The following is a 25,615-nucleotide window of genomic DNA, read 5'->3' as shown; positions in this document are numbered from 1 at the left end:
ACAGAAATTGATCCAATAAAAGATACTACCTCACCCACCTTGTCTGTTAACTCCAGGGACATTCTAATCTCAGGTCACTCAAATTGCTATGTTACGACGCTACTTCAGGTCTTGTAGGTTTTTTTTATTGATCAAGTTTCAGTTCAGGAGAATTTAACTTCAGTGATCACTAGTAATTCATTCTAAAATTTCTATTTGATTAACTAGGCCATTGCTATCTACATAAATTAACGGTGTGTGTAACACGTGTAATAAATAGTATTACTTTAAACTTTTAAAAAACATTGGAATATACATAACATATCTAAATATTTATCTTCCACTTGAATGTGTAACATTCACATCTAATGTGATTTTTTTTCTTATTTTTATCATTTGTCTTGCCCAAAACTTTTCAACATTTATCTCTACACTACTACATGGGAATTAAATAACGGAATCCCTGCCCTTTGGCTTGAAAAATTTAGTAAGGAAGAGTTTTTCTATGTTCTGAGGTTCAAGTACTGTCCTGTTTGCCCAGTTAATGGGATCAGACCAGCTCTGTCCTTCGTGGATTGGTTCTCTGTTTTCTCATGAGCATGTCAGAGACTTTTTGAGAGGATACACTTTTACATACAAGGCAGTCTGAGGGTTACAATTTAAAGCATCTATCAACATTGTTGACAAGATCCAATTTATTGAACTGAGGGGAAAAAATCACATATACAGAAACTACATAATAAGGTAGTGATGTGAAGCGCTTAAATAGCTAACTTGATAGCTATGTTAAAAGGTTGAATAACTTAACTAAACCTAAGTCTATAAGTTCCTTGGCCTGTCTGATCACCTCATCCTCCCTCTCCTGGATTGCCCATTTCCACCACACCAAGCACAGGTTTCCTATCCTCACTTTCAATGTCCTCCATCATTTAGGCTTCAGGTTGCCAGGATAACTTCTTATCATGACATTTACCACCCTCTTTCACTCTGCTGGTGACATTGGCCTTGATCAACCACTTGTCCACTTTTCCAACAAGCATCTCTCACATTCTGCTATGACTCTCTCTATGCTTGGGAAGAGAGCGTCTCATTAAAGTTCATAAATGACCACCTAAGTCTCTCTTAAATTCTCCTTAAAACCTATGTTTTCTGTGATGTCTGTAGGTACTGCTACTGTCAGAATAATAAATACTATACAAATAACTTGTGCTTCGGGCTTTTATGGGATTCTCCCTTTGACATCAATCCAATTCCACCTGACTTCAGTGGGCATTGGATTAGGCCCACATATGCAAGATTTTTGTTTCATTCTCCACAATCGATTTAGCCACAGATGAAGAGTGATGTGAGTACTGCTTTCATTCACGTCTCTTGGGGAAATAGCCCATGCAGAAACCTTCTTTCCCTGGATAGTTGCCTTTCTTCTCTCAGATTCAAATTAATTCTAATCTCTCTAATCCTTATAGATTAAAAAAATTGTAGAGAAAAGTATTATATTGGAGACCTAGCCCACTTTTAAAATAAAAGGTAAAGCTTTAATATTTTTCTTCGAGTGCTTGCTCATGTAGATTCCATTCCAGGTGTGTGCACGCCCACATGTGCGGTCATTGGAGATTTTGCCTTAAGAGTATTTGTAGGGTCGGCAGTGGCAGCCCCTCAAGTGCCACGCTCCATGCGCCGATATATCAGCGCCACCGACTCTACACCCTCTCAGTTCCTTCTTATCGCCCATGGTGGTTAGTCAGAGCGCCTTTCCTTGCATTGCAAGGGCTAGTGGTTTTTTGCCTACTGACTTAGAGCCTTGTAAATAGTTGTGTATAGTACAGTAACTTCTCGCTTAACGTTGTAGTAATGTTCCTGAAAAATCCGACTTTAAGCGAAACGATGTTAAGTGAATCCAATATCCCGATAAGAATTAATGGAAATGGGGTGGGGGAGGGGGGGTTAGGTTCCAGGGAAATTTTTTTCACCGGACAAGACTATATTTTATTTTATTTATATTTATATATATATATATAACACACACAGTTTTAAACAAACAATTTAATACTGAACATAGCAATGATGATTGTGATGAAGCTTGGTTGAGGTGGTGAAGTCAGAGGGTGGGATATTTCCCAGGGAATGCCTTACTGCTAAATGATGAACTAGCACTCGGCTGAGCCCTCAAGGGTTAACACATTGTTGTTAATGTAGCCTCACACTCTACAAAGCAGCACAAATGGAGGCAGCATGGCAGACAGACACACACACTGTGTGTGTGAGAGAGAGATACACATTGCCCCTTTAAGTACGCTGACCCCTCTCTAAGTAATTGCCTTTTTAAGTAGATCAGCAAGTTGAGACAGCAGCTGCTGCCAGCATGCTCCCTCTATCCTGAGCCCTGTCATTCTCCCCCCCCCCATCTCCACGGGGAGCACGGGGGAGAGGGACACCCTGACATTAGTCTCCCCCCTCCCCCCCCCCCAGCAAGCAAGAGGCTCCTGGGAGCAGCGCCCAGGCAGAGGGCAGGAGCAGCACATGGCAGTGGGGTGAGGGACAGCTGAACTGCCGGCAGCTGATAGCCTGATGGGCGGCTGCCACACAGGGAACTTAGGGAAGCGGGGAGCTAATATGGGGGGCGGGGGACGGGTTTGGTTCATCCTGGTTCCAAGCCCCCACCAGCTAGCTCCAACGGGCTGCTCTTCCTGCAAGCAGTGGACAAAGCAGGCGCGTGCCAAACAAAGTTATAAGGGAGCATTGCGCAACTTTAAATGAGCATGTTCTCTAATTGATCAGCAACGAAACAACGTAAGCCAGGACGACTTTAAGTGAGGAGTTACTGTATTTAGTGTTAAGTGTAGTTAATAGTTAGCAGCTAGGGTCCCAGCGAGGACTTTGTCTCAGGCGGGGCATGCCCTGGTCTCCTGGGTTTAAGTTCTGCGCAGACTGCAATAGGCCTATGCCTATATGGGACCTCCATAGCAACTGCCTCAAGTGCTTAGGGGAGTCGCACATTAGGGACAAGTGCTGAATTTGTAAAAACTTCCAGCTCTGCACGCAAAGGGAGCGGGATATTCGACTACGGGTTTCCTCATGGAGTCCGCCCTGCATCCGCCCTCTGTGCAGCCCTGCTAGGATTCACCAAGTATCTCGGCCTTGCTGTGCAGTGTGCCCCTGGCCTTGGGCTCCGCCTAGCACTATTCCCCGTTGCCAGTGCCCAAAAAGAAGACCCAAAAGCATGGATCCCTGGCACTGGGCAAAACAGGCCATGGATCATTGGGCAAGGGACCCCCTTTGGGCCGCCCGGCCACTCCATAGCTGTGCGCTCATATCTCCCAGTCGGGTCTTTAGCCCTGTGAAAGGTCCACCACTGACTCCTGGGAGTGGCATGGGACCAAAAAACCTGATGGCACTGGCTTCCCTTGCCAAGAGAGCACAGGCCTCTGTCCTCACCACCAATGCAGCATGTGCCTCAGGAACCGGCAAAGGCTCCCCATGAGGGCAAGCCAGCCCCTAAAACCCCTCAGGGACAGTGGAGCGCCGCCGATCCCCTGAGACGAAGCAGCACTCTCCACCTCTGCTGCGGATCACTGGAGTTGCAGCCCAGACCTTCTGGGGCTTGCCCTCAGTCGCCACGGTCTTGACACAGATCGCCCAGAGCAAGATGCAGGTCTCCGTATTACCAACGCCGCTCACCTTCTGGCTGGTTGTCATCTCAGAGCAGGTCCCGTTCGCCTGCCTCGTGGAAGTGCTCCCTGTTGCATCTCTGGTCCCCGTCCCTCCCCCCCCCCCCAGCACGCTCTGGGCACCGGTCTCCGACAGTGATGGTCAGCAAACAAACCCAGCCGTTCACAGCCCCACTGTGGTCACCGGAAGGGGATTCCTCCAGCATGAACACTCAGTTCAGTCCCTCGCTTAGACTGCACTGGTGCAAATGGACACCCGAGGCCGTGTCAACGTCTGTGGCGCTGACTTGGTAGCACGGCCAGTGGCCAGCGCAGTGTCCTTATTGATGCGCATGGGGAACGTTGGTTATGGCAATCCCTCCTTCACATTGCTCATTGACTGCCGCCTCGTAGCGACAGCTGGCGGCACCCATGGAATCTGGCTCAGTGCATGAGGCACGCTCAATGGTAGAGTCAGCGGGAATTGCGCCCACCCCTGAGCCTCCCTCCCCTGTGGGGAAAGATACCCCAGAGCCTCCCCCAGCTGTGCAATCCTCATCTTCATCCCCAGACGAGGCGGTTGCGGGACCCTCGAGGGTCAGCCTGCTGGACGATTTCAAAAAACACCAGGCCCTGCTGCATCGGGTGGCTGAGAACTTAGGCCTGGAGGTGGAGGAAATGGCTGAGCAGGCAGACACCTTGTTTAATGTCCTGTTGACCTCTACCCCAACCTGTGTTGCACTACCGGTGCATGACAGTGCCCTTAAGATTGCCAAGGGCCTCTAGCAAACTCCTTCCTCCATTCCTCCCTCCTCAAAAAGGGCCAAAAAGAAATACTTTGTCCCGGCCAAGGGATTTGAATACCTCTATCCCCACCCTCCCCCGGGCTCGCTAGTGGTCTCTGAGGCTAATGAAAGAGACAAACAGTGGCATACCAGCTCAACCCCAAGCGGTTGGATCTGTTTGGAAGAAAAAATTATTCGACAGCCAGTTTGCAGTTCCAGGTGGCAAACCACAACTTATGGGACTCCCTCCATAAGTTCAAAGAGTCCCTTCCACAGAGTTTGGCCCAGGAATTTGGCAGCCTGGTGGAGGGCTCTGCGGCTGCCAGGTGATCCCTCCAGATGACATGGAATGCGGCAGACTTGGCAGCCAGGGTGGTTGCGTCAGCGGTGGTAATGAGGCACAGTTCCTGGCTTCAGACTGCAGATCTCTCCCAAGAAATGCAGACCTCGATCCAGAACCTCCCATTCGATGGGAGCGGTCTCTTTTCTGACCAGACGGATGCGAGGGTGCATGGGCTTAAAGGACACCAGGGCCACCCTTCATTTGCTGGGCCTGCATACAGCCTATGAGAAAGCAGTTCCAGCAGCCCCTGCTGCCTAAGCTTTGGCAGTCTTGTCCGGGATCTGCAAGAAAAAGGAACCGATGCTAGTTCAGCTGGCGTCGCCCTTCCTCCTCCTGCTTATCCCCGCAGTCCACCCCGGCAAAACATCCTGGGGGCCAGAAGCGCTCGTTTTGAGGGTGTGGTCGAGAGTGACACTTTCCCAGTCACCTCCCAGGATCCACCCTGGTCTTTCCTCACCCGTCTTCATCTTTTCCATTCGACCTGGTCCCAAGTCACCTCAGACCGTTGGGTGCTGGACATAGTGTCTCAAAGTTACACCATGCAGTTTTTGGCCGCCCCTCCCACTCCCTCCTCTTCTTGTCCCTCTCACGAGCAACTCCTTCTCATGAGCAACTTCTTGTTCAAGAGGTCGAGAACCTCCTGCACCTGGGAGCAGTGGAGGAGGTCCCTCGGGACATGAAGGGAAAAGGGTTCTATTCCCACTACTTCCTAATCCCAAAAGCAAAAGGGGGCCTCAGACCCATTCTGGACCTGTGACGTCTCAACAAGTCTTTCAAAAAGTTGAAGTTTTGCATGGTCTCCGTGGCTTCCATCATCCACTCCCTGGACCGGGAGACTGGTACGCCACCCTCAACTTGAAGGATGCCTATTTCCATGTCTCCATATTCCAAGGTCACAGACATTTCCTCAGTTTTATAGTGGGCGAACGCCATTTCCAATTTATGGCACTCCCCTTTGGCCTCTCATTGGCTCCAAGGGTCTTCACAAAATGTATGGCGTCAGTGGTCGCTTACCTCTGATGTCAAGGGGTCCAGGTCTTCCCTCATCTCGACAACTGGCTCATCAAGGACAGGTCTTAGGACCAAGTGCGGAGGAGCCTCAATCTGGTGCATTCCACTTGCCACGACTTAAGTCTGTTGATAAACGAGAGAAAAATCCATCATAAGGTCAGTTCAACGCAGAGTTCATGGGGCGGTTCTCGACTCCACGCTAGCCAGAGCCTTCCTCCCAGAGATGCGTTTTTCAGGCCATATCGAACCTGATCTCCCTTGTGAAGAACCACTTGCTAGCTATGACTCTCACCTGCCTGCAGTTGCTGGGCCATATGGCCGCCTATGCATACGTGGTCAGTCATGTCAGGCTCCACTTCCGGCCTCTGCAAGCGTGACTGGCATTGGTTTACACCCGCAACAGACACGATCACAGTGCCAGATCACATCTTGTCATCCCTGGATTGGTGGTTGGACACTGGGTCGGTGTTGGCGGGAGTCCCCTTCGTGATCCCATCCCTGTCGCTGACCCTGGTCTATGACACTTCGGGCCTGGGCTGGGGAGCGGTGGAAAAGGCACTGGACTTGGGTAATGTAAGCACCTGGGGCTGATGGTTGCGGGACGATCTGGCTCTCCACATCAACATCAGGGAGCTCAGAGTGGTTCATCTGGCATGCCAGGCTTTCTTGCCCCACCTGAGGGGCAAGGTGGTGCAGGTCCTCATGGACAATACCACAGCGATGTATTATATCAACAGAAACGGCGGAGCCAGGTTGTCAGCCCTTTGCCAAGAAGCTCTCCACCTTTGGGACGTCTGTGTGGCATACCATTCATGTGATAGCCGCGCACCTGCCTGGGACCAAGAATGTGCTAGCAGATTGCCTCAGCAGGACCTTCTCATCTCGCCCCGAGTGGTCGCTCCATCCAGAGGGGGCCAGTATGATCGTCCGAAAGTGGGGAACTCCCCAGGTGGACTTGTTCGTGTCCTGCCAGAACAGGAAATGCCAAGTGTTCTGTTTGCTCCGGGGGATGGAGAGGGCTTCCCTGTCAGATGCTTTCCTGCTTCCGTGGTCGGGAGCCCTTCTGCCTGTGCCGTTGATCCACAGAATCCTTGAGAAGATCAAACAGGACAGGGTGAGGGTTGTCCTGATAGCGCCCGAGTGGCCTCGCCTGCACTGGTTCGGTACCTTTTGGTAGTTGCGCTGCTGCGACTCACTCTCTGGCAGGACCTGCTGTCCCAGAACCACGGCAGTCTCCTGCACCCGAGCGTGGAAGCATTGAACTTGGCAGCGTGGTTGCTGCGTGGCTAAATGCAGAAGAGCAAGAATGTTTGACCTGGGGTGCAACAGGTCTTGCTGGGTAGTAGAAAACCCTCCACCAGAGCGACCTACCAGGCAAAGTGGAAAAAGATTCATGTGCTGGGCCTTGGATTGGCATGTCAGGGCTGAGCAGGCCTCATTGCAAGTGATCCTGGACTATCTTCTGCACCTCAAACTTCAGGGCTTGTCCCTGTCGTCAATCAGGGTCTACCTGGCTGCTATTTCGGCTTTCCACCCTCTGTTGTAAGACAGGTCAGTTTTCGCTCATGACATGATGGCCTGATTCTTGAAAGGTCTGGATCATCTTTACCCTCACGTCCGGGATCCTGCCCCTCCTTGGGATTTAAATCTTGTGCTATCAAGGCTCCTTCTCTCCTGGAAAGTTGCGTTCCTGGTGGCAATTACATCCACCCACAGTGTGTCTGAGATCAGGGCACTTATGTTAGACTCACCCTATATGGTGTTCTACCAAGGACAAGGTCTGGTTGTGGCTGCACCCAGTGTTCCTGCCCAAGGTAGTCTCCCAGTTTCATACTGGCCAAGATATTTTCTTACTGGTCTTCTTTCCAAAGCCCCATAATTCCAAAGAGACACGCAGATTGCACGCCCGGGACATCCAGAGGGCGCTGGCCTTCTGTCTTGACAGGACACGGCCTTTCCGTAAGTCAACGTAGCTGCTTGTTGCGGAGGCTGACGGGATGAAAGGTCGCCCAGTGTCTGCTCAGAGGATCTCGTCCCGGCTCTCAGCCTGCATCCAATACTGTTACGAGCAGGTGAGTGTGACCCCACCGGCGATAGTCAAAGTGCACTTGACTAGAGTGCAAGCGTCCTCAGCAACCTTCTTGGCTCAGATGCCAATCCAAGAGATCCGTAGAGCGGCCACCTCATCGTCTGTCCACACATTTACATTGCATTATGCACTTACCCAGCAGGCCCGAGACAATGTTGGCTTTGGTAGAGCAATATTGCAAGCTGCATGACCATGAACTCCGAGCCCACATCCATGAAAACTGTTTGTGAGTCACCTAGAATGGAATTGACATGAGGAAGCACTCGAAGAAAAAACGGTTACCTACCTTTCGTAACTTGTTCTTTGAGATGTGTTGCTCATGTCCATTCCATTACTCGCCCTCATGCCCCTCTGTCAGGGTTGCCAGCAAGAAAGAACTGAGAGGGTGTAGGGTTGGCAGTGCCTGATATATCGGCGCATGAGTGCGGCACTTGAGGGGGCACCACTGCTAATTCTATGGATACCGCTAAGGCAAAAATCTCTGACCGCACGTGTGCGCACACCTAGAATGGAATGGACATGAGCAACACATCTTTTTACAAAAGGCAGGTAACCATTTTTTCAACTAAAGCTGTGGGACTGTTCATGCTAATTGAAAAAACATCTGAGTGATTACCAGGTCAAATACCCAAAGCAGATACAGAACACTGGAGTCGATTTGGAGGGCCTCACAGGTTTTCACACACTACTTTTTTTTTTTTTTTTTAACCTATTTTGTCTTTAGCTTTGAGGTAAATAAGCATGAAGTGGCATTGGCTTGGAAAATCACACTGCCTGAATACGCAGCTGGATGAAGGGATAAGAGATACAATTTATTTAAACTTTATAATTTGTGCTAGTTATATGAAATCTACATAAATATTTGGGTTATTCTTAAATACATGCTTTTGTTTATGCTTGGGGGAATGGTGTGTAACAAGATGGAATTTTGACTTTGCTACTTGTATAATTTTGGGTGACATTGGCATACTGAAACATCTGGGGGGTGAGTCACTCTCTAGGAACGAACTCAAAAACAAAGAGGTTGAGTCAGTATTTTCTTGAATAGCAAAGGATTAAACCTCTATATCAAGAAGCCTAACAAATGAAATGCCTTTCTCATTTCTGTTGTCACATTGCTCTAAACGTTGTGTAAAGTAGAAGTTGGATTTGCTTTTTGTCTAGACCTTGTATAGTTCCTTTTGAAGGACAGAACACTTAACTCGTGAACCAGTTATGGATGGGCCTTTACTACATTTGTCAGTTTTGTCAGATGGAAGGTGATTGTTGGAGGGAAGTAAAGAGGTTAAAAAGTAAAAATTGATCAGGTTCAGCAGCTGCTGCTCTCAGAATACCAGTTCTGAGCACACTATATAGTAAAGAACAGAATTATCAGACAGAAAGATGCAAACAATATGCTGAGTAAGAGTCAACATGGCTTTTGTAAATGGAAATAATGCCGCCTCAATCTATTAGAAATCTTTGAGGGGATCAACAAGCATGTGGACAAGGGTGATCCAGTGGATATACTGCACTTGGACTTTCAGAAAGCCTTTGACAAGGTCCCTCATCAAAGGTTTTTAAGCAAAGCCAAGTAGTCATGGGATAAGAGGGTAGGTCCTCTCATGAATCAGTAACTGGTTAAAAGATGGGAGATACAAGGTAAGAATAAATGGTCAGTTTTCACAGTGCAGAGGGGTAAATAGCGGGGTTCCCCAAGGATCTGTACTGGAACCAGTGCTGTTCAACATAGTCATAAATGGTCTGGAAAAAAGGCATCAGTGAGGTGGCATAGTTTGCAGACAATATAAAATTACATAGGGCTTGTCTATACTTACACGCTGGTTCGGCGGCAGGCAATCGAACTTCTGGGTTTGATTTATTGCGTCTTGTCTGGACGCGATAAATCGAACCCAGAAGTGCTCGCCGTCGACTCCGGTAATCCTGCTCGGCGCGAGGAGTACGCGGAGTCGACGGGGGAGCCTGCCTGCCGCGTCTGGACCGCGGTAAGTTCGAACTAAGGTACGTCGACTTCAGCTACGTTATTCACGTAGCTGAAGTTGCGTACCTTAGTTCGAATTGGGGGTTAGTGTAGACCAGGCCATAGTTAAGCCCAAAGCTGACTGTGAAAAGTGACAAAGGGATCTCACAAAATTGGGTGACCGAGGAACAAAATGGCAGTTGAAATTCATTATTGATAAATGCAGAATAATGCACATTGGAAAACAGAATTCCAAATATACATATAAAATCGTGGGGTCTAAATTAGCTGTTATCACTCAAAGAAGAGATCTTGGAGTTATTGCAGATGGTTCTCGGAAAACATATGCCCAATGTGCAGTGGACGTGCACAAAGCTAACAATGTTAGGAACCATTAGGAAAGGGATAGTTAGTAAGACAGAAAATATGCTGCTGCTATATAAGTCCTTGGTACGCCACACCTTGAATACTGCATGCAGTTCTAGTCACTCCATCTCAAAAAGATATATTAGAATTGGGAAAGGTACAGAGAAGGGCACCAAAAATGATTTGGGGTTATGGAACAACTTCCATACAAGGAAAGATTAGAGACTTGGACTAGTCAACTTAGAAAAGAGACGACCGGGGGAGGGAGATATTAGGGGTCTATAAAATCACAAATGATGTGGAGAGAGTGAATAGGGAAGTATTATTTACTCCTTTACATAACCCAATAACCAGGGGTCACCCAATGAAATTAATAGGCAGTAGTTTAAAACAAATAAAAAGAAATACTTCTTCACACAATGCACAGCCAACCTGTGGAACTCATTGTGAAGGCCAAAAATATAGGTTGGTTTTAAAAAAAAAAAAAAAATTAGATAAGTTCATGGAGGTTAGGTGCCTCAAAGACTATTAACCAAGATGGTCAGGGGGACAACTGCATGCTTTGGGTTTCCCTAAGCCTCTGATTGCTAGAAACTGGGACTGAACGATGGGATGGATCACTCAATAAATTGCCCTATTCAGTTCATTGCCTCTGAAGCATCTGGCACTGGCCACTCTCAGAGGATACCATTGGTCTGACCCAGTTAGGCCATTCTTATGTGAATTACAGGCCAGGACAGAATAGTGTATGTACAGTATAGGTATGTGTTTGTGCTGTGTAAATATCTGAAATGGAATCCTAGCAGACACCCAGGAAGAAGCTTAGTGTTTGTACATGAGTAAATTGAGTCAGACAAGATTTGCAATCTGTATGGATCTCCCTAGATTAGTTCAGTACACTATTAAACTCTAGCGCTTGATATATTTTTGTACGTTGACTTTCTGAGATACATACAGCTTCACTTACAATTTAAAAATAATTATATTCAGAATATAACCTGAGATTTAATCTTTGCTGGAACAAGTCTTAGTGTATTAGGCAAACTTACAGCTTGATGATATAATGATCCTGTGTGTGTATTTTGACTTGTACATTTTTTCTTGAAGATGGATTGTCTCTTAAAAAAAAATTGCAAATTCTATATTTTTTTAATATAGCACTTTTTTCTAATCTATTTTAGGTGTCAAAACATAAAGATGGAAATGAGCAGAGTGAAGTTGTATCGCCATCGGAGGAAGAAGAAACATTCTCTTGGCCTGGTCCAAAAACAGTTGTGTTAAGGAGGACGTCTCAGGGTTTTGGTTTTACCTTAAGACACTTCATTGTTTACCCTCCCGAGTCTGCTGTTCACTTTTCTTTTAAAGTAAGTGAAATGAATGATGAGGGATATTTTTCAAAACACCTCTATGTTTCAGAAACACAGCATTATTATGCTTTATGGGTTTTTTTTTACTCCTTAGGAGTGTGTAGTAATTAGAAAAAATGATCCATGTCAAAATAATAATCTCCTTTTAAGATAATGAAATCTTTCCTGTTTCCGTGAGTGTAAATCTTACACTGAGGTGAAATACCTTCATGCATACTAATAAATGTCAGGCTTATTTGCGGTCTTCTTCAGTACAAACTTCTTGATCTGCTTTATTCTCACAAAGTGTATACTCCTTAGATTAAATTGTTGCACTACTCTTCTCGCTTAGGTCACAGACGAAAGTCTTCCTCCTGTTTTTACTTCTTTCCCTTGCAAAGTACTACAGCCCATCAGTGTGGGCCTGAGACTTTTTTTGAATTGACTTGACAGAAACTGAAAATAATTATATGAAAAGGATAATTTAAATATACTTTTATTTTAAAAAAGCTTCTGTTTTAATAACATTTTATTTGGTAACTAGGAATAAGTGCAGTAATACTTTGTTACTGTAAAACTTGAATGTATTGCTGCTAAGCTTGGCAAATTTTTGACCTAAAACTATTGACACATCTGTCTGATCCGATTTAAAAAAAAATACAGTTTAATCAAAAGTGTCTGTATCACAATGTCACATTTAGAGAACAACCTGGAAAAAAGTAAACAATACAAGGTAGGAAATCTGCTCCACCTTTCATTGTTTACATCTGAAGTTAATGTGTGCTGCAAAGACAGTTTTCATGATTCTTGTATTTATATGTTATCTACTGAAAAGGGCTAGAGCCTTTCTGTTCCCAGTTAGCCAGGAGAGACAAAAGATATGTATTTGCATATTCTGGAAAAAGTCTGTCAGTTTTACAGTATACAGAAACAAAAGCTCATCATAAGTTTCCTCCTTTCTTTAAGACAACTATGAAGTAAGAACCTATGTAGTAGGTTGGTCTGTTTCAAATGACCTGAATTACTGTCTACGTTCTAAGTATTCAGTTGTATTCAATGGGTAAAAAAGAGCATGGTTTATGTTGATAGAAAACAGTGAGACAATTTTGGTGATCTAGTTAGCATTACTTTATTCATAAAATAATAATTTTGGTAATCTTCCAAGGATATGGTTTCACATAGTGCATGCAACCATTGGGTGATCTTCCTGGCCCTGTCTGTCACGCAAGGAGCCAGTCAAGAACAAAAAAGTTTTGGCTCCCAGTTCTCTGTTTGGCTCTGCTCCCCAGTTGTTGCCTGCTTCCCTGTACAAAGGTAGCTGGATTTTCCTGGCTGAAGCTTTCTTTTGTATCAGCGTGCCTTGGGTGGCTACCAGACTCCTTATGGAGTAGAAGAAACTGGGCAGGAGAGCTTTGCCACTCTTGCTCCAACTCACTTTAGCAGTCTGTTGTGGCTTGCATTGTGTGCCTGAGCTCTTCCACTGACAGACTTGTTGAAGCCAGCCAGAAGCAGAAATTGCTAGCTAGCAGGAATCAGGTGATCATAACATGTTTCCCTGTTCTGCAGCACAGAATGATCAGCAGGGGGTCAGCCAAGAGATTTCTCTGGATGGATTCCAGTTTGAAGCAGAGGTAGAAGGGAGTGAGGAAGTTTTGGCCGTGCTGAACAACGTTTATGCAGCCTTGTTGTTTCCTCCTGACAGAGACCATTTCTTGTAGGCTCCAACAAGAAACCTCAGCAGGTCACTTCTCTTCATTTATCCAGCCCCCCCAGTCTTCTCCAGAGGCTCTTTTGGGTTCTCTGTGGCTTCTTAAACATATGCTTCCAGGGACATCCCAGAGGAAGGGGAAGTGGATAAAAGTAGATCTGTCCCACTATAGTGGTATGTCTTCATCTCCTGCTGCCTTTGCTTCCGACAGCTTTTCGGAGAGTCAAAGGAGAGTGTCCCCAGTGGAATGAGCCATTCTGGCATCTCACATCTCAGACTCTAAATATTATTTCAGTGGAGTTTGAGGCCTGAGTTGAGATGCTAGGATCCCTATGTTCCTGCAAGGGGGCTGTTAGGCACTCATCTTCGTTAATCCTTTTCTGTCTCTGAAATGATGGAAATGGTTTCTCCATTCCATTATGACTTGCTTTAAACAGGAAATTATGGGATTAGGGGGTACTTACATACTTATGGCTGCCTGCTCATCTTCTTCATTCATGGTGGCCATTCAGTTGTTGACTGAAGTTCAGTCAGACAAACTCCACAAATTGGTCTGAAAGAATCTCTCATGCTGGCTTTTGGCTGTCAACAGCCTAAATGATATGGCTCAGGACTCAGAGTAGGAGACAGTATAATGGTTTCCTCTTCTATTCTGGTTTTGTTGAAGTGGCAGAAGGAAGAGGAATAAGTCTTTAAAATCTCATACATCTTGTCTTTTCTGGAGACCCAAGACTTCTCATAGACATCTGTGTCTCCCTACCCCACTAGAGATTTATAAGGTTCTTAATGGGTCACTTTCACTTCCAAAATATCCCTCTGCCAGTCCAGTTTATCAACATCCCCTGCCTAAACTCTCACTGAGATCAAGGTGGTAATTTCAGCTGCTCTCACACTGGAAGGCTTCTTTATGATCCCATACCTGGATAACTGAGTCATTCAAGCCCAGTCCCTCCAAAAGACCATCCAGGCCCCTCGGGGCCAGGACCATTTCTTTGTTCTGTTTGTACTATGTCTGTCACAGTTGGGTTCTTGTCCATGAGTGCAGCTCCTAGATGCCATCGTAATACAAATAAATAGTAATAACAAGCAGTATCCAGATCGCCTCAGGTCATGTTCAAAACCCTGGGACTTGTGTTAAGCCTGCATAGGAGCTCACAATCCCAGTCCCAGAGGCTGATTCTTTTGATTGCAGTCATAGACAAGAAGGAGGCAAAAACACGAACATCCACAGAAAGGATTGAAAAGCTGGAAGTGGAAATTTTGATCCTACCTGACCTGCAAATAGAGAGGTACTAGGGGCTGCATGTCTTGTCACGCTCTGTTTCCCTGCTCTGTTTCTGTTAAATCCTGTCAGTTCCTTATTCCTTCTTCAGACCCTTGGGGGAGTGCTGAAAGCAAACTGGGGTTCCCTTGGCAATAAAGACTTCACTAACCTGGTAGCTACACTGATCCAGTTCCCTAAATTATTCCCTTCTGTAGGTGCTCCTCAAACTTTCCATTATCACTAGTTGCAACCTGAACTGGTGAGCACCTACTTCCCTTCTAGATTTGTGCAGGAGTTGCTGTTTCCTGGGAGAGGAGGGGTTTCACATTGACTTGCTAGAACTCAAAGCAGTTAGACATGTCCTGATATCCCCAAACCTTCCAACAAGTCAGCATGGCCTGATAAGATTGGACAACTCTGTAGTAGCTGCTTTCATAAACTGTTGGGGAAAACCAAGTTGTGCAGTAAGGAGAACTGAAAGGCAGGGTGATATTGTGACATTTTCTATTGGTAATAGATTTGGGGAGTTAGGCACTTCCTAAGTAGTGCACCTAGTAATGTGTGCTGGGTGTTTATCATCAAGTCAGATAAGCCCATTTTGTTTAGACCCACTCTGCTGCGATCCAGCAGTTGCAGGGCACCAAATTCAAACATCTGAACACTGAAGAAACTGAAGTGAAGTCTTAACAGAATTGGGGAAACTAGGCACCAGATATGAGTTGGGCTTGCCAGAGAGCACAGAGGGCCGTGGTTAGATTAAGGCAGTGTTTCTCAAACTTTTTGTGCTGGTGACCTCCTCTGGACTTACGAAGAAAAAATCGTGACCGCTCCCCCAAGGCTTGAAAAGGTAGGGGGCATAAGCTGACCGAGGCGCCCCCCTGGGCGTCATGGCTCCAAGGTTGAGAAACACTGCATTAAGCTGATAGTCAATGCCAACCAAGTAGAGTGTCTCTTAGTTACAGTATAAAAAAACAGTACTGCTTAGTAATAACTGTGACAAAGGCTCTTTTGTCCTAGCACATAGCCAATAAATGGAGAAAGATGTGCAAACCAAATGTGAACCCTTGCAGACTGTGGAACATATGAAATAAGCTGGCAACTATATTAGTTTGGGTTTCAATAAATGAGAAGTGTAGCTCCAAGGAGAACACAGAGTGGTAATTTAGTGAAAAGGTGATGAACGCATAGGTCGCTTTGGCAAAGGTCTGCACCCACAAAGATCTGTTACAGCTTTCTAGTTAGCTGAAAATGTGGTGGTGGGGGAGGAGGAGGTGGGGAAGCAATCTTGGCTACTGTTATCAGTCATAAGTAGCCACATTTATTAACTACAATTCACTACACTGTCTCTATTTTCATTTCATTTTATTGAACAGTAATGGATCAGTAGTATTTATAAAGTAGTATTGTCATTTTATTTATATATATAAATAAAAATAAAGGTTATACTAGAGGCCCCAGTCAGGATCAGGGTCCTATTTTATTAGTGCTATACAAATACACATAAAGACATGGTCCTTTTCCAAAAGAGCTTTTTATCTGAGAAGGCAGGTGACCTGTAAAACAAGTGCGAGAGGGATCAATCCCACACAAAATTTTATATACTTCTCTCTCCATAATATATTATTGGAGAGATTGGGCATCAACTGTCCTCATCTGCTTCCCAACTAGCCTTTATTTATTGGCTGATTTCTTATTTGCATCATGACAATGGCTGGTCGTGAGGAAGGATATTGAAGTGTATGATAGCCTTATGGATCAGTTCAACAAGGGCATTCCATGTGCTAAGGGGCAATGTGAGAGGAGATGTAAGAAGCTGACAAATGGGCAGGCAAGGCTGGTATCATTGTAAAGGTGCCAAGGGGCAACGTGATGAAGCAGAGAAGAGTATAGTGAACATTATCTGTTTCATTGTTACTAGTGCTAAGTAGCAACAGAAACTTACTTTTATAAGTGTAGTACTTTCTGCATGTTTGTATTGTTATGAGTGATGTAATACAACTGAAACAGTACATGCTAAAAAGTTTTGCAGCATGTATGTGAGGTGAATGTAAAAATGCTTTTAAAATTCAGAAGCACTTGCATTATCAAGCGCTCCATGTAAAAAAATTTTTTTTAAGGATTGAGATCATTGCCTTGATATCATACAAAATCCATTTAATATTACTCTTTTGCATCTGTTTTATGACTGAGCTGTGCATGCCAGATGACAGATTACCAATTGTAAAATTGGTATCAATTTGTGAAGAACTGGAAATCTTCCAGTATTGTGTTTACTATATCATATATTAAACTGGTCCCTCTCATAGTTTTATAGTTTATATCTTTTATAGCATTGGAAAATGAGAATCCAAATATTTTAAAGTCGAAAACATTTTTTTTCCTTTTGTTCAATGAATTGGGTAGAAACTAGATAAATACAGATGTTTGCCATTTATGTAATTCTATGCTGCAATCCTGTTGGGTGATCATAGTTCAAAACATGTTGAACTGTTACAGGAAGCAAGTGCGGTAATAATGACTCTTAACACTAGTTGTTGTTCTCTGGGACAGTGTTTTTACTGAAGTACTGAACAGTCAGTATTGTACAAAAATGCAAAGGTATACAATTGGCTATCCTCAAAATTCACCTGATTGATACAATTGTTATAGTGCAGTATATATGCTTTTTAGAGAGAGACATGTGATCCTTACTAGCTCAATCCTTTTTAAAGTTAATTTTTTGTGTTGAGGTTTTTAAAGCTTCAGCAGACTCATTGGTAACTTCTGTGCTGTAATGACAATGTATTGTGATGCAGACTATACTGAATTGCTGTATCACAATGAGACGTGTTGTAGTTAGAGGGACCTTTCCCTGATTTATATTGTACCACATATTATAAACTTTTAGGCAAAAAAAATCATTAACCTGGATTAAAGGTTGGGATGAAAAGCTGTCATTACAGGAAAACAAAATTAATAGGAGAAAGATGTAGATTTTTTTTGTGGTTTTAATGGAAGCAGCCTGGAAATTTGGAACTAGGGCTTCACTTAAACAGATTACACAGGTAAGAATACCAAATAACTTTTAGCTTTGCCTTCACTAGTTCACCTCATTCTGAATGAGGCCATGTCAGCCAAGCCAAATAAATTCCTAAGCCAATCTGCTTAAAAAAAAAAAAAAAAAAAAAATTTAGTAGACTTTTGAAGGGGTTGGAATGGTGGTGGTTCTTTTTTTTGGCAGCTGGGAAGAGACCCCTCGTATTTCTTAATGTCTTTTTGCCTTACATTTTCCAGAAAAGGTTCTACTTTGTAAGGCCATGTCAGTTTCCAAATTGGTAGAATTTTGATGAAGTCAGGGAGCAGATAAAATCAGCCTTAATATGGAATAGGAAGTTGACCTTAACTGTGGAGTTGCTACTGAATCTCCATATTGACTTTATAACGAGTTCTGGACAGAAAATTGACTATGTAAAAACGGCAACTGCTTATTCAGCTTCTCCTTCCTGAGTATTTTCAAGTTATAGCTGCATACTTCACTGACACAACTCAGTTTTTAGTTGTTAATATTGAAAAGTCAATGCAACTATCAGAGAAGGAGCATCATCAACAAATTTGTCACCTAAGCTATTCTAAGTGTAGAAACTTACTGATCATATTACAGACAGACAAAGCTTGATGTTTACATTTCAGGAGGAGTTTGCAGGATTTGCCATTAGAAAATACTTCAGACTTATAAAGTGAACCAATTTTATGAGTCATTGATAGACAAAAAATGTGGAACCTCTCCGTTCAATTTTAGATTAATTGCACGTATGCGGTACAGCTTTGCATTTTATTATATTTTTCTTGAATCAAATAATGCCATTGAACTGCTGCTGTGTGACATATCAAGGAAGCAAGATGAGATTTGTTTGTTTAAATATACACCTTGCCAAGCTTTTCAGTAATTAATGCCTAATTTTAAAAAGTACTAAACATCCAGCCTCTCCCATGAACATCAGACCACTTATTTAGGTGCCTAAGTATGGGTTTACGAGCCTAACGAGGCACCCATTTTTGAAAACCTTGTCCGTACGTGTTTTCTTCCATTTGGTAAATTTTACATTTTAATTGTGTATTGTTTTTGTTTGACAGGATGAAGAAAATGGAAATAGAGGAGGTATGCATTTTCATTTTTTGTAGTATTCCTTATTTATCATTCATCAGTAATATAATGGGTCTGCGTTGTAATGGCTATTTAAGATCTCTGACTTAAAAATTAAGTGTGTGACAGTGCAAGTGTTTTTATTGGTCTTCACACGGCATTGGAGCAGAAGTCCATTAAGCACAAGAGGCGATGTATTCGATCACCCCTAACTTTTTTTTAACTTGAAAAGCAGTGTATTATGTAAGGCAGTGGTTCTCAAACTTTTGCATTGGTGACCCCTTTCATACAGCAAGCCTCTGAGTGCGATCCTCCTTATACATTTTTATATTTACCTCTATTATAAATGTTGGAGGAGAAGTGGGGTTTGTGGGTGGAGGCTGACCTCATGACCCCCCCCCCCACATAACCTCGCGACCCCCTCAGGGGTCACGACCCTCAGTTTGAGAACCCCTGATGTAAGTAATAGTGGCTATGCTATGAAGTGTACTGTATAAACTTCATGGATAACTGTAATACTGTAGCTCTCATATGAGTACTTTGTGAGAAACCAACTGGCTTAGTTTTTTAATGCTAAGGCCATGATCCTTCATTATGATCCACACAGGTGCAGTCCTGTTGACTTCAGTAGCACTCCACAGAGGTACAGTGGTCCACCTGCACAAATCACAATGCAGGACTGGAGCCTGATTCTGTATACAAACCATTTTCTCTATATATTGTGGGCAAGTAATAACTTCTTTTTGGCTTCTGATCAGTTTGTTGTGGTGAAAGCAAGCCAGCACTTGGAGAGGTCAGGATATAAATCTAGTGCATAACATTGGCTGGGATTGAAATAAGCTAAAACTTACCCACAAATGTGGCATGTAACTTTTAGAAAAAATAGCTGCCTATGAACCTAACTACATGCCCGTCAGAATTTTAACAGCATTAATTTGTCTTCTCATCAGCTCCAGTATTCTGCCATTCTCATTTTTCGTTCCCTCTAAAATAAGACCTGTTGAACATAGTTTAGAGAGATTCAAGAAAATAAATGTATATGTAAAAATTTTTACACTGCACTTAAATTAGAGGAAAAAACCTTTTTTCTGTTTTTTTTTTTCCCCTGCTGGTTTCCATTTTTTCCAGCCTTCTGTGTGTAATTTTTTTGCTCCCCCTTTATTTAATTGCAAATATTAACATTTTAGAAACCAGAGCAACATCTCATTCCTGCTTAATTTAATTTTCCCTTTGGCACTTACTGTTGTCTATTCCCTTCCCCCTTATTTCTCATATTTTCTTTTTCCTTCCTTAAAATAAGTGGTTTTGATCTGTGAGAAGAATTTGGCATGCAGATTAAGGGGGCCTAATCGGCTTTCCTTGCTCACCTGTAACTCCCATTGATTACAGAGGGATTTTTGGGAATGCAAAAGATTTGATTGGGCCCAAAGCAAGTGACTGAACATAACATCAAGAGTTTGGGTCAGCATTGAGTTTACTGTACATGTGCAGCTCTCTGAAGACTGGCACATTCCAATACAGATCTCTGGAGAACAGCACGCTTTGTTTAAAGAGAGTTAAAAGGACACTATCTCAAATTGGTATTTTGTGTGTTTGGTGTGTTGCTGTGGTGCCTCAGGAGCAGACTAGGGAAGGAACTGTGAATCTCCTTGGCTCTCTTTTTCCTCTACTAGTGGAGCAGATTACTTCCTTCATCCTCTTTCCACCCCCCCCCCCCGCCCCCGCTCAGCTGCATTGGCTAGCATGTTATGGAGTGGAGCCATGCCTGTGCTCAGTCTCTGACCACCTATTTCCTGCCAATCAGTGCCAGAAAGGAAGTAATAGCCATATGGAGACTGTGTTCTCATCTGTGCTAGGATACACTGGACATGCAGCCTGCAGAGGAGAGTACCACCCCATTACTCCCTTGGCACAGGCACACACAGCAAGGAACATCCTTGCCTTTGGTGCTGAAAGGAGTCAGTCTTGTGCATGGAACAAGTACAGAATATACAATAACGAATGAACCACCACCCTAAACTGACAAGGTGCTGCAGCACTCCCCCATTTGGTCATAGGGATAACCTAATCAGCGAGAGGCTTAGATCAATATTTATTTACCTCAAATTTTGTTCATTTGAATAGCCTCCCTGAGATATATTTCTCAATGGCCCATACCTAATGGTTCAGAGGGAAGGCAACAGTCCCAAAATGTACCACATTATACGATGGGCTGAGTACAAGGTGGGACAAGATTCCTTTTCTGAAATAATAAATTGGTTAACAGTTTACATTAAAGTCATAAGATTATTTATTACAGCAACTTAAAATGTACTAGGTGCCTTGCAATACACATCAGACATGAACCCTGCCCTGGGAAGATGACATGCAATATTAGAGAGAGTATAACAAGGGGCGTAGTAAGATGGAGTTGATAGAGAAGAAAAGGGGTAGCATCAGTAAGATAACGTGGCTGCTCACAAGAACCAGTGTACTGCATAGTGAAGATTTGTGTGTGTGTGTGTGTGTGTGTGTGTGTGTGAGGAATAAAAACACCTACAAGTCTCATTGGCTAATTTCTTGTCAACTTCATGGATGAAATGGGCCCCTAAGAAGGGACTTGAATTAGGATAGGGGAGTGGCTTTATAGAGATGCTCAGCGAGGTTCTGTGTAGCCAGGAACAATGTGGAAGAAAGTAGGGAAATGGTTTTGTGTGGCAACTGGATGAATTGGATATCGGAGCTGGCATTGTAGTTGAGGTAGAGTAGTGAAATAAGAAAGACAAGATTCGAAGGACTGTGGGGCATTATTCACATCAGATCAGTTGGCAAAAGTGTATGTTCTTAGCTATCCACTTTGGGTGGATTATAGGGTGGTGATGTGGGAATCAGCGTGGGTGGATACAGTAATGAAGAAGGAGAACAATAAAAGCATGGACAAGAGGTTTGTTTGAACTGAAAGAAAAGGTTGGTATAAAGAATTAGTGGAGGAAGCAATGACAAGATTTGGGCTGTCTAGGTGTATGGGGCAAAGGGGAGGAGTTGATGAAGATCCATAAATTATGTGCATAGCTTTTATTAAGAGTGGGAGGGAAACTGTGCTTTTGAGAAAAGATGACACAGCTGGAGAGGGAGAGAGAAGATGTGTAGTGGAAGAAGCCTGTTTACTCACGGAATCTTCTCAGGAAGCATTCAGCAGTGCAGAAAAGGAGGAATCAAATACTCGGGGTGCACCAAAACGAAGGTTCAAGATCGGTGGGATGGCATTTGGGAGAGAGCGGCAAAGGAATCAAAACTGAAGGGGAGGGATTTGACTAGTCAGTAGAAGTGAGGAAAGGAAGTGATAATAGCAGGTCATGAATGGTGATTTGATGATCACAGAAGCAGTAGGGGCAGAGTGGGTGCATTAAATATGATTAAGTTTGAGGTCACGGTTATTTTTTGGCAAAAGTCACGGACAGATTGTAGGCAATAAACAAAAATTCATGGAGGCCCACCACCTGTCCATGGTGGGACTGACTGCCGGGCGGGAGGCTGAAGCCTGAGTCCCACTGCTTGTAGGGATGTGTGTGTATGCGCTGATAGTGCAGAGCTTTGCTGCCTGGGGTGAGGGTGGAGGGACGCTGACAACCTAGAGCCCTGCCACTGCAGGGCGGTCTGACCGCTCAAGGCAAGGAAGTTACAGAGGCCCATTAAAGTCATGGAATCCATGACCTCTGATGAAATCATATCCTTAAATATAAGTGGTGGTCAGGGGGAGAGAATGCAGATGTGGAAAGATTAGAGGAGGGGCAGTATTAACTCAAGATAAAGTTAAGGTGAATAGTCAGGCTTGCTTGTTTTTATCTTAATATGTGATCAAGTGTTCATGTTCATAGTGTTGCTAGAACATCTTTTAGTACCCTAAACAGTATAAGGCAGGATACTTGGTCCAAACAGCAGAAGGGTTATTACTATTTCAGCATGTTCTATACTGATATGTATATGATATTAGACTTCAAGAAAAGCAAAAGGGATAGCACATTGTAGAGATCATCCTCTATTGTATTTGTTTTTTTGGATGAGATAGTCCTAGGAGGTTAAGATGTTGGACCTGCTTTCACCCACTGCTCTGAAGTCTTGCTGCAGGAAAACTCAAGGCAGTCTGGGTGTAGACAAGCAGGTGGGTGCAGTTGCCAGAGTGAAAAAGGCTTCTGCAGTGGTGCCGAAGTTGTTTCAATTTTACGTTACCTGTTCCCAAAATAGGAGAATAGCTAGCATGCAGGGGGTCAAATCGGGAAGCCTATACCCATATACTATTTGTAATTGAATGAATGAATGAATTAGTTTCATGTTATGTCTTAAAGTAGAAATCAGTTAGTTTAGTAAAATTAAGGTGTGCTTACATAGTCCTTTACAAGGAATCGTTAATAAATGGCCTACTGAAGAAAGCAGGTAATTTAACATGGGAAGTTACCAGAAGTTGCTTTTGTATATGCAAATTGATGTATATTTGAGTGGTGGTAGGGTATCCCATCTGGGGATCACTCAAATTTGTTGTTGTTTTATGGAACAGAGTTATTGGGAAATACGTAATACAAAGGAGCCATCTAGTGGCAACTTCATTAAATAGGTTTAAGCTTAAGGAAGGTTTTTTGTTTATATATTACTGCAGTCTCATAAGTGATACTGCTTTAACAGCTTGCTTATTTTTCCTTTAGCATGTTTATATTGCTTGGCAAGATAAGTTAGCAGAGTAATTTATAAAATGAAATATTTTTTCCCGAATTGATGTTTTTAGGTTTTATGAATATCATCAAAGACTTGAAAGGGATTAGGGGAGCAGCATAATGAACACTTTTTTTTGGTGTGGGTGGGATGGGGTGGGGGAGGGGGAGAGGTGAGAATAGGAAAAGTTAGTACAAAAACTTAGAGCAGAGGTTATGTAGATACTGTACTCTAGCACTGATTTGGAGAGAAATGATTTTAAAACTGAAATTGATTAGAGTTAAATGTTCTCTGCATGAAGATTTGACTTAGTCGTAGTTTTCTTAATTTAAAGGGTTAATTATAAACCATGAACTTTTTTGAAGCATTCAGGTAGCATTTTCACTTGAAGCTTAACTTGATCAAAGATTCACCTAATCCTATATTGGGGGTCCCTGGTATACGTTGGGGTTGTGTTCTTGAAAAGGGCAATGGATACAAAGGGTCCCTGGTATACGTCTCCCCCTGATCTGTTGTTTCGCCTATCCATTGCTCATCAATAGGGGGACACGTTCCGAGTCACGTCGGTCCAGATCTACATATCCATAGCTTCACCTTTTGCATGGCTTTTCTGTGGGTGCTTAGCACCCGCCGGCACACCCCCAGCACCTCCTGTCTGCCGATGGCCCTGTGGACCACGGATCAACTCCTCTTCCCCCCGCCCAGCGCCTCTTGCATGCCATGAAACAGCTGTTCCCCAGTGTTCAGGAGGCACTGTGAGGGAGTGGGAGGAGTTGATTGATGGCCCACAGGCTCTGTGGTGGGGAGAGGGGGTGCTGGCTGCTGGTGGGTGCTAAGCACCCACAGAAAAGTCACGCAAAAAGTGAGGCGACGGATATGCAGATCAGGACCGACATAAATCGGAACACGTTCCCCTATTGATGAGCGATGGATATGCGAAACGACAGATAAGGGGGAGATGTATACCAGGGACCCCTTGTAGTAGCTTTTGTTTCACTTATTTCACAGCGCCTGTGAAAAACTGCCACATTGATTGTTGGAATATTTTTTTTGAATGGAGGTGCTCCAGTTATTCAGTTTTCCTCCATTGTCAGGTCCCATCATCTTTTTTTATAAGTAAATAAAATAACTTCAGATTTTGTCTTGGTGGTGTTTAGCACTTAGGGATTTAACCATGCAAGACTAGGAGTTGCTGAGTACCTTCAGTGAGGAGGTGAATACCCTCAATTTCCACTGACTTTACTAGGAGTTGAGGTTGTACAGCACTTTCCTGACACAGATGAAGTATTGGGAACTTCAGAATAATAGAAATTTGGGGCTGGAAGGGACTTTGGGAAGTCAACTCCAGCCCCCTGCTTTGTAGCAGGACCTAGTAAACCTCGACCATCCCTGAGAGGTGTTTGTCCAACCGATTCTTAAAAACCTCCAATGATGGGGCTTCCACAACCTCCCTTGGAAGCCTCCTGCTGTGCTTAACTACTGCTATAGCTTTTTGTAATATGTGCCAAATCTCCCTGGTTGCATTCCTTCTAGCCCTATCTTGAGTGGACAACTGCCCTCTTTATAACACCCCTTAACATATATTTGAAGACTTATCGTGTGCCCTCCCCGTCATCTTTTCTCAACACAAAATGTGTCCAATTTTTTAAATCTTTCCTCATAGGTCAGGTTTTCTAAGATGTTTGTCATTTTTGTTGCTCTCCTTTGGACATTCTCCAGTTTGTTCACATCTTTCCTAAAGTGTGGCACTCAGAATTGGACATAATACTAGAGCTGAGGCCTCACCGGTGCTTAATAGATCAGGACAATTATTTCCTATGTCTTACATACAACATTTCTATTAATACACACAAGAATATTAGGCAATTGCACAAAACACTTACGTTGTTTGCTCATATTCAATTTGTGATCCAAATCCTCTTCAGTGAAGTATTTTGTGCTTATGTTTATTGAATTTCATCTTGTTGATTTCAGACCAATTCTCCAATTTGTCAAGGTAATTTTGAGTTCTAATCCTGTCCTCGAACGTGCTAGCAATCCCTCCCATTTTAGTGTCATCTGCAGATTATAAGCATATTCTCCTCTCCAAAATCAAAATCATTTATGAAAATACTGAATTGTACCAGACCCAGAACTGCCCACTAGATATGCCCTCTCAGTCTGACTTTAAGTACCATCTTTCAACCAGTTGTGCACCCACCTTTTAATAAGTTAAACTAGACTAGACCACATTTCCCTAATTTTCTTATGAGAAAGTCATGTGGGACTGTGTCAGAAGCCTTACTAAAAATCAAGGTACATCTCATCT

At 43.6% G+C, this 25,615-nt stretch overlaps 1 protein-coding gene across 1 annotated transcript in view; it reads left to right on the top strand.

Moving 5' to 3' along the window:
- LOC115271181 (rho GTPase-activating protein 21-like) overlaps positions 1-23,430 on the top strand; it is a 96,806-nt gene extending 73,376 nt beyond the window's left edge. The window contains exons 2-4 of the mRNA XM_029911010.1: positions 11,362-11,544; positions 18,612-18,636; positions 23,381-23,430. Coding sequence (XP_029766870.1) covers positions 11,362-11,544; positions 18,612-18,636; positions 23,381-23,430 — 258 coding nt within the window. The remainder of the gene's footprint in view (positions 1-11,361; positions 11,545-18,611; positions 18,637-23,380) is intronic.
- Positions 23,431-25,615: the final 2,185 nt, after the last annotated feature.

The sequence above is a fragment of the Terrapene carolina genome, unplaced genomic scaffold (assembly GCF_002925995.2).
Source record: "Terrapene carolina triunguis isolate 2854851 unplaced genomic scaffold, T_m_triunguis-2.0 Scaffold84, whole genome shotgun sequence".
NCBI classification, from domain to species: domain Eukaryota; kingdom Metazoa; phylum Chordata; order Testudines; family Emydidae; genus Terrapene; species Terrapene triunguis.
The sequence above is the reverse complement of the archived record's forward strand: the minus strand, read 5'-3'. Positions and strand labels throughout refer to the sequence as shown.